General features: G+C 47.2%; 1 protein-coding gene across 1 annotated transcript; it reads right to left on the reverse strand.

The window, feature by feature from the left end:
• Positions 1-2,678: 2,678 nt before the first annotated feature.
• LOC108786862 (histone-lysine N-methyltransferase setd3-like) lies at positions 2,679-9,528 on the reverse strand (the record flags this gene model as incomplete). Its single annotated transcript, XM_018556254.1, has 4 exons — positions 2,679-3,305; positions 6,384-6,544; positions 7,612-7,697; positions 9,303-9,528. Coding segments are annotated over 4 exons (923 nt in total), but the record flags the coding sequence as incomplete, so codon positions are not given.
• Between the last annotated feature and the right edge of the window lie 562 nt (positions 9,529-10,090).

Here is a 10,090-nt window from a genome sequence, read left to right on the forward strand (position 1 = left end):
CCGGGCAGAACACAATCAGGCAGAGGTGCTGGAGGCTGTCTAATCAGTCATATTAGGTGGCCACCCTGCAAAGTCCAAGCGAGAAGCCGCCTAATAAGAGAGCTGTCTCTGCTGCTTCCTGTCCAACCCACACCAGCACCAGGCCCATGATGCTCTTAATTGAGCTCTGCCTTCTATACGTAGAAATAAGTTTACTTTTAACTGGAGAACGTCGTCTTTTGAGTGTGTTTAATACAAGTGATGATAAACACAGGCTCCTGTTGGCACACTTTAGATGCATTATCTGTACAGGGACCACGCCTCAAATTCCTCCTAAATCAAGATCTTGGGGATCGCCGCCATGTACTCTGCAGACCTCAAGCCAAAGAAAACTTAGAAGCACCAGTGTGCCACATCAGCCTGTGTTGAGACTTGTAACGCTTTAGGCTGGGTTCACACCTGGGCGTACAGAATATGCGCGTTTGCCGCGCGATTTGCGGTAAAAGAAACGCGCGTTTACGAGGGCTATCTGGCTGTATCCTAATGGATACGCGCGGACAATACGCCACAAAGAAGCTCCTGTACTTCTTTGGGCGTAGGGCGTTTTTCAGCGCGGTGGGAACCATGCCCATAGGCAATGATTGGTTTTTTACATATTGAGTGTTTTACAGAGTGTAGGAACGCGCAGTAAAACGCCCAGGTGTGAACCAGGCCTTAAGGAACAGTGGACCCAGAGCCCTCCCTTCCCACCTACCAGTCTGCAGGTTGACCTCCCTAAATAAAGAGTGGACTCAGCACCTAATACCACAGTACAATGCGGCGGTCACCACCTACTGCTACCCTGCCTGTAAAGAACGGGAAGAAACTCACGCTGCAGCCCATGTTGTCTCGGCAGAATTTAAAGTAAACCCGTTGTAAGAAAAATATGGTGGTTGCCGTTGCTGAACTGAAATGGTAACTTCCTGGCTGTTGGGCTGACCCACTGACAATTTGTGATGTACTAACCCGGAACAATTAAGCTGATTCGGTAAGCGGAATAAAAATCAAAAGCCCTCCTCTAAATTTTTGTTCCTGGTTAAGGACTCCAAATACTGAAGCATGACAAACAGCAAGAATTTTCTAAAAGGAGACTCAGCAACTGAGGCCCTTATGCTTCTCCCTCCTGACAAGTATAATCCAATCAGATCTGTGGGCCAGGCTGTGGAAGTTCATCATTCATAACAAGCAGTAAATAAGCTCTTCACCAGCCTCCGTAGCTGCAGGAACTGTGACAGAATTTATTCTCACAATGTACAGGAAAACTCTTTCATTGGTCAGTACTTCAGCCTTACAGCACTGGGGTCCCCAGTTCGAATCCCAGACAGGACACTATCTGTATGGAATGTGCATGTTCTCCCTGTGCTTGTGTTGGCTTCCTCCGGGTATGCCGGTCCTCTCTCCAAAGAAATTCTGGTAGGTTAAATGGCTCCTTTATAAATTGCCCCCCCCGGCAGCAGTGACTTGAGAGCCTGCAGGTCTCTAAAATAAACACAGTAGCAGGCACACAGGAAGAGAGCAGAGTGCTGAGAACAGACTTGTAGGACTTAAGTGCTTCAGGGTGAGGATGAATTACTCCACAGTGCCTACGTGCCTACAGCTATAGGGGTCAATGAGGGCTTGTTTTCAAAATCATTTACTGCTTGTTAGGAATGTGTACATTTGAATGTCTACAGCCTGGTCACAGTTCTACTTCTAGGTATCCACATTCAGGGAACAACTGTTCATTAAGTGGCATTGAAGATAAAACAATATACTACTGAAAGCGACCTCCTCCCTTCTTCTCATTGCCGTCAGTGTTTCCATTAACAAATGTATATTACATGAGTAGGCAACCTTGGCACTCCAACTGTGGTGAAGCTTCAAATCCCACCATGTCTCTGTGAGTCATGCCTGTGGATGTTAGCGTCTTGCAATGCACAATTAGATTTATAGTTTCGGCACAGCTGGAGTTAACAAGGTTGCCTACCCCATAGATATTTGTAGATCTTTAAGTCCTGGGCTGATGATGGATGAATAAGCATGGTCTTCTAGTTGGTACACCGCACTGTCTCGTTATTGCCCTCTGATCTGTTCTTTGCTTATACACACATACAGTCAGAATCCTCCATGACAGCAATCTTCTACATTACATGCATCTTTACAGCCACTTGTGGGGCTCCGTCAGATCTAAGTGGAGACATTGCTATACCAGGTCGTACCTGCAGGTGGATCCTGCTGAAATGGAGAGGGATGCTTTTTCTTTACCTCTGCATTGGCAAACCTTTATATTCTTCAAACTAAAAATGTAAACTTGTCATAAAAATGGCAAATCTAAAAACACATAGAAAAGAAAAAAAAACAAAAAAAGTCAAGCAAACAATAATCTTTAAAAGTGTAAATCTCCTTCACCCCCTTTCTTGCAGGTCCAGGCTTCTATCTATCAACATTTGCCAAATTTCTTTCCACCTTGTTTTTGCAAAAAGCGTAAGATGGCTTTAATAGAATAAATCCCACAGACATGTTGATTGTTCCTATCCCTGCGCTACCCCTTTAGACAGGTACTCAAAATGGAGGAAAGAAAAGTGCCCGCATAGCCGGCAGCAGCTGAACGAGCCCCGGCTGGCAGTTGTTTAGGGCTGGTTCACAGTGACCGCTGGAACCTGACCGGCTGGCTAAAAACAAAACTTCGCCTTTCCTCCATCAAACACTTCTTTTAAAGGTCAACGTAAAAAACAAACAACAAAAGCAGCAACATCTTTATCTGCCAAAAAAGTTAAACAAGTGAACACAGCAATGCAACTGCACTGTTTCCAAAACTCTGTATTTCTTTCTAAATCTCCTTAAAAGTCAAAAATAGTTCACAATTGCACTTGAGCCTCGCCGGTGCACTCCGCGGAAATCTCTTTGGCGTTTTTGGTTGCTCCCTCCTCTGGGAGCTCGGTAGCGCTTTCAGGCTTGGTCCCGTTGAGCAGAGAGTCTTTCCCGTTGACGTAACCGTTTTCGGTGAATTCGGAGATGGTGAGGGCCTCCTGGATGTTGAGCTCCGCCGGCTCGGCGTCTTCTTCGTCGAGGTTTCTCAGCACCAGGGGGAGTTTGGAGTCTGATGCCGTGTTCTCCAAAAAGGCGATGTTGCTTTCCTCGTATTTCGGGAGAGGGTCGCCGTCCTCCAAGCGTTTGCTGTACATCTTGCGGTTATCGGAAGCGCTTTTCACCGCTTTCTCCAAGATCTCCTTCTCCACGAGGCGCAGCTTGATGGCCATTGCTGCGCGAAGGGAGAGGTTCCCTTGTTCTAAAAGGTGTTTGTCCCCCTAAAAGGAGTAAAAAAATGAATGTAAGAAATTGTTAGAAAAAATACTCAACAGTGTTGCTTTGGGCTATAAAACCAGAATTAGCATGTATCCAGTACAACAGCAAAAAGTTTCCCAGCACAACCTCCTTAACCACCTGCTGTCCGGCCGGACAGCGGCTTCCTGAATGGGCGTTTTTAAACGTCCCATCCCGCCCCGCTCGAGCCCCCTGCTAGGCACAGCGCACGAGCGGGAAAATCAGCCTGGAATGTAAACAGCCAGCGATGGCTGTTTACATACAAGCGTTAGTGTGTCTGTAGAGATGCCGGATCGCTTGTAATGTGCGTGCAGGTGTGCGCCCCCCCTCTGTTGCAGCCGCTGCTGGCGATCCCGAGCTACGCTGTGCCCGGTGCGAGCCCGACCCGCACAGCAGTTCTGTGGCCGGAGATCAAACGGAGCTCAGTACACGTTCTCCGTTTGATCTCCTCCTCCTCTTCTGAATGCAGGCAGTGATGTGTATTACATCACTTCCTGCATTCAGTGTCACTCTCCGGTACAGAAACCGGAGAGAAGCTGGTGAAGCAGGTCTCTGCTTCATCAGCTTCTCTGGGGTCCCTAGGTGACATTGGGGGTCTTAAAGACCCCTGATGTCTCCATAAAGAGGACCCGACACTGAAAATTAGCTATCACATAGGGAGCTTGTTAGTCCCCTATGTGATAGCAATAAAGCAGCGCTGAACACTGAAAAATGGCCTGGACAGGAAGGGGGTGTAAACACCCCGGTCAGCAAGTGGTTAAAGGCACAGGGACACACAAGGGACCCCGCACATCACGGCAGCTGAGACCCCAAGCATGTGTGCCTAACGTGTATCCAGAGACAATATTTTTTGTGCTTATAGTAGGGAAGGGTTAGATCTTCCTAAAACTGAACTCCAGCCATCCCTTCAGTCTTATATCTGACCTCCGTCCGTCCCTTCAGTCTTATATCTGACCTCCGTCCTTCCCTTCAGTCTTGCACGGTTGTCCCGTCTTCTCTCCTGGACTGAAATGGCTTCCTCTGATATCACTGCACACTGTGAGCTGCTCACAATGTGCATTAGAAGCTGCTGCAAGTCAGAGAGAGCCCGCCTCATTTCCTGGCTGGAGGATGTCCCCGGCCCATTCAATGGATTTCATGTCTTTCGATCATGGCAGCTCAGAATCACATATGGGCATTACCTAGTCTGCCAAGAAATACCCACTCCTCCAGACTGACACCCACCCATGTAGGCACATTAATATTTGCATAACTCATCCAAAGGGCCAGCCCACTGCCTGCATGAGTGCTCTCGTGAGGAATACCGAGGCAGAGGGCTGTGACTCTTTTATAAAACTATGTGTAGCACCCTGCTGGCCTCTCCCACCTGCACAGGGAACCAGTGACAACATTACTGGGACTAAAATACAGTGAGGGGAATTTATCAAAACTGGAGCAGACAAAATCTGGAGCAGTTGCCCATGGCAACCAATCGCCTTCTATCTTCAGTTTGTTCAGTTAAGATTTGAAAATGAAAGAGAGAAGCTGATTGGTTGCCATGCACAGCTGCTCCAGATTTTGTCTGCTCCAGTTTTGCTAAATACACTCCAGTATGTAATGAAAACAGAAAGGTTTTATCAAACTTTCATTAGCATGTTGACGAGAAGGAAAAGGAGGAACTTGAAAGCCAAAGTATAAGCAGGTTTCAGTTCAGCTTTAAAGTACATCTAAGCCCAGGAACAAAAATGTAATAAAGTCCAGCTTATCAGCCCTTAGATGTGGTGGCTGCCTTCGTTTTCTATTTTTTCAGATTAAGCACACTTTCAGCAAGAAAAGAACAATACCTGTTGTTCCTGTTAAACATCTTGTAACTTCCTGTGGACAGACCCAAAATCTCACACAGTGGTATTAGCTTTCTTAGCTATCTTCTGCAAACTACAAAGCAACTCCCCGCTGGGCAATGACAGTGAAGGGAGAGTGTTCTGTGGTCCTAACACAGTTTATGTCCTAGGGTGACCACACTGCTCCTCCATAAATACAGTACAGTAAGTGAGCATTGTCACCTAAGGACAGAAAATATGTTACTGCCAAAATGACCATGTGAAAATAAAAGGTACCAAAGTCTGAGAAAGTCGCATTCAAGGACTGGTGAGCAGCGATACGCCGTCTGTATCAATACCCAATTGCTGTCTGTGTACCCGATAAGGAGTATCACCCTCTCCATTTGTCCTGATGACAGTTATCACCCAGACTACCTTCTCGCTTGCCTGTCAACACAACTGCTTAAAAATAAAAAGAGATGTGCAAGAGTTCACATCTAACCACGTCTGAAGAAGAGAATATAAAAAAGCTAAAAATAGTGGAGAGTGGACATTTTTATTCCCAGCATGTATACATATTAGGGATGCACCGATACCGATACTAGCATCGATATCGGTGCCGATACCGAGTATTTGGGCGAGTACTCTTACTCGCCCAAATGCTTCGATAGCTAGCCTGATACTTCCCGTATCAGGAAGCCGAGCAGCGCGTCATTACACGCTGCCCGCATTCTGATTGGCCTGGAAGCACCGGCTTCACGCTCCCTCGTCATCTCATGACGAGGGAGCCTGGAGCTGGCCTCCCGGCCAATCAGAAAGCCGGGCGCTGCGTCATTACACGGCGCCCGGCTTCCATGATTGGCCAGCAAGCCGGCTCTGGCTGGGTACCGGAGGAAGGCCGCTCCTGGCTGGAGAGGCCCCGGGGGTGGCAGGCTTGACATGCCGAGGTGAGAGGGGACTTTCTTGGTAATCGGGAAGCCGGGTGGCGAGTCAATACGCGCTGCCCGGCTTCCCGGCTAATCAGGAAGCCAGGTGAGGTAATTACACGCCACCTGGCTTCCTGAATGAGATTTCCGGTACTCGCATTGTAATTGGTATCGGCGAGTACCGAAAAAAAATTAATCGGTACTCGTACTCCGTACCAAAATACCGGTATCGGTGCATCCCTAATACATATAATGGTTACATACAAGCACTGCCCATAGTAAGCAACCAAAATGACAGCTAGCACATGAGGCCCAACACAGAACATTGGGAAATGACCTCTATGGTGGTTCTGTAGGTCTTCAGCAGAAGTGAAGCTCTCGTCTCCAGGAAAGTCCACAGCTTGATCTCATTGTCCCAACTAACAGGAAACTCGCTATTCCCCAGGGTGAAGATCTTATCGATTGCATGCTCTCCGATCAAGTGTTCCTTCAGCTCATCTGGAAGGAAGAGAAAACAAATCTTATGTTAAATTATAGGCGTATAAGGAAAGCTCAGTTTTATCAAGCAAATATCAGCATGTAAAAATGACTACACAATAGTAATAGGAATATTATTCAAATTCAAAATGACCTTTTGGTTTAAAGAATGAGCGCTCTTACACAATTTGCCCCCTTCCCCTCACCTAACCAACCCTCCCGCTCCACAGATGCATGCTTACCTCGATCCGAAGTCCATGGTTTCAATGTTTGTTTACAGCCAAAGGTTCAAGTCTTTACTGCCCTGGCTGTGCCTGTGCATTAGTATCCAAAAGACTTCTATGGGGCTGTGTCCCGAGGCCGGGGACGGGTTATAGGGTTGTAATATTCAGGTGCAGCCACGACAGTGAAGACGTTTGCTGCTGGATGTAAACAGCAGAAATGCGGCCATCGGATCTAGATAAGTATGTATCTGTGGAGGGGGATGTTAGGTCAGGGCAAAGAGGGTAAGTACACTTTGCTCTAGAATTCCCTCATCTTTCAATCTGCTACGTCCTGAGTTTTTTAAACTAAAGAGTTTTTTTCTTCAAATAAAATCGGATAAAAAACAAAAAATATCCTTAATTTAAAATAGACTGCGGGGGAGGGGGGCGTTTGGGGTGCCATCACACTTGAATAGCTTTAGCCGCGGCCAAGACAAAAAAAAACAGCTAAATGTAAACACAGCAGGCAGTAGGGGGGCAATAGCCAGCCTGCTATTGGCTATTTCATATTGCAATAGACAATAGAAGGCTGGCTTTTACACCCGCCCACTGCCTGCTGTCAATCATCAGAGGACGGACCTGAAGGAGAAAGCTAGGCGCTCTTGTTACTGCTGGGCACCGGCTGCAGGGGTCTGCGTCCACTCTGATGCCCGCTGGGAGCAACGGGGATCGGAGGGCAGACCGGCTCCCAGCATGGAGGAGAGCACTAGGGAAACAAACTAAATCGATAATGAGAAGGGTAGCCAAGGAAAAGCGAATCTACGATTGGTCAGGTTGCTCTGGGTCACTGCATCTGCCATATCAGAGACAGTTCAGATATCTCACCTTCACTCATGCAGAAGACTCTCAGGAAGGCCAGCAGCTGAGCAGATATCGGAGGCTCTGTGACATGCAGGGCAAACACACTGGACCTGTAAACAGGCAAATTATAGTCAACAGTTAACAAATGATAATCAGCATATTGGTTTAAACCACAGCACCAGACTGGTGATTGGACAATGAAGGAGCAGCAGGCTGATGAATCATCATTCTGCTCGCTATTCCTTTCTCCGGTCAGGAGTCCGTTCATTTCTCCAGTCAGCACATTTGCATGCAGCAGAGCCTGACTGGCTTCCTAGGGCTTCCCTACCTTATAACAGGAGGCAAATATCAAAACAGATCCACGTCCTTGTCTACATGCAACTAGAATATTTTGCAGGTATAACAAATGTATTAAATCATGTTTTCTACATTTGCCTGGAGTTCAGATTTAATCTAAATCTGGGATTTTCCCCATGCAGAGAAAAGCAACAGGTTCACTTTAATTCCGACCTTCACCTAGGTGTATATGCACCTTCCTTTTGCTCCCCTGTCACTCCATATAGCCATCAGCAGTCATGTGGGAGCTCACACAGGATATTGTAGTCCATTGCCGTGTGTGACCGTGCTGTACTGATTTGCCCAGAGCGGTCACATTGAGTGAGTCACATGCCCCCATTAACCTGTCAGTACCATATTCCCTTCAGCTCCTGGCACTAAATAGAGCAGGGGAGGAGAGAAGGAAGGGGAAGTATAAACCGCTTGGGGAAGGGGAAGGGTTAAAGGAAATCGGTTACTTTTCCTGAGCCTGGAAATAAAGGTTTGCTTTGAAGAGTCCCCATTACCAGACAATTATTTCAACAATTATCTTCACATAACTTTATTTATGCATTTCATGTGTTTTATAAATGTTATTGACCTGTAAAATCCCCCCTTGTGTAGATATCCAAAGACACTGAGAGCTGCCGCCATCTTGGATGCAATATCAGCAGCCCCTGGAGACTAAGTTCTCATTCAAGTGAAACTATGGTAGGCAAACTCAGGCCCTCCAGTTGTGGTAAAACTACAAATCCCACCATGCATCTGCCTCTGGGAGTCATGCCTATGGCTGTCGGCATCTTGCAATGCATCATCCGATTTGTAGTTGCATTGCAGCTGGGGGAGGGGGGGCAGAGTTTGCCTACCCCTGCGCTATAGTATTCCTCTTTGCTCCATGACAACTGTGGGAATCCTCTGGGGAGTAGAAGCAGCCAGCCCCATAACTAGACAACCTGTACCATCACCATTATAACATACTAGATATCAATACCAATGGGACAACCCTGGGGTCCAGCACTACCTGTCTAGTTTCCATTCGGCGGCAGTGAAACAGAATCAAACCAGCTTCACCGAGTGCTAAACCATCAGTCACTAAACCCCGACCCTCATGACTTCCGCCAGTTTTGATCTCACACACACAGGGGATGGTGGGGGAACCGAGATGTCGATTGGAGTGACAGGCTACGTTTCTATACCAGCAGGAGGCAATTGAGGAGCCATAAGGCGAATGGAGCGTGTCACCTCACACATGACTTATTACAGAAATGGCCTTTGTTAGCAAGGTAGGCTGCATCACACCATGAAGTACAGCGACGTAACAAGGTTTGGGGCACAGCAATGGTTACATAAAAACATTTTGGGGGTGTTCCATGGAAAGGAGGACACAACATGCCACTTACGTTGGGATGCCGGCTCGGGCTAGGACCTCGGCTTTCATGGCGTACAGCCTGTCGCTCTTACTGACGCCCAGCTTTATCTTCACCCGGTCGTGAGCGTTGTTTTCAAAGAAGAATCCGTTGTGGATGACGAACTCAGCGTTTGACCGAGTGCCGTAAAAAATGTAAATCTGCGTTTGGACAGGAGAAGAGACGAGATAAGAAAGCACCGCAATGAAAGGGGGGAAGCCTAAAATAAAATATATTTTCTGCATTTGGACAAGAGTCACCCACGGCTCTGTTTATCCAACCATGATAGCACAATAATTAATATCTATCTCCCACCCCGTAAAAGTGATTGTGTGCTTTATGTGCAAGCGAGACGCCGATTCAATCCATAAAAGGTTTCTTATGTGAAGCTGGCAGGCTTAGACCAGCAGACACCGCCAATGACATGCACGGGGAGGCCTGAGCCATGTGCTGGACAGGATATTTAAGGGGCCAGTCCACACAATTGTGACACTTCAGTTTTTGTAGTAAAAATTAGAAATCTCGATGACTGACTTAGAATTTAATTCCAAAAAGCTTCAGAGCCAGATAAGGCAGGTATGCTTCTGTAGGGGTCATCTCAATGTTAGGCTTCAGAGTAGGTCATGACTGCGGTTAAAGTGAGGTGAGTTGGAGACGGGGGAGTTGGGAGGAAGAGAGAGAGGGGAGGAAAAGAGAGAGAGAGAGAGAGAGAGAGAGAAAGGAAGAGAGAGGAAGAGAGAGAGAGAGAAAGGAAGAGAGAGAGAGAGAAGGGAGAGAGAGAG

This window comes from Nanorana parkeri, unplaced genomic scaffold (genome assembly GCF_000935625.1).
Source record: "Nanorana parkeri isolate BGI_ZX_2015 unplaced genomic scaffold, ASM93562v1 scaffold230, whole genome shotgun sequence".
In the NCBI taxonomy this organism is placed as follows: Eukaryota; Metazoa; Chordata; class Amphibia; order Anura; family Dicroglossidae; genus Nanorana; species Nanorana parkeri.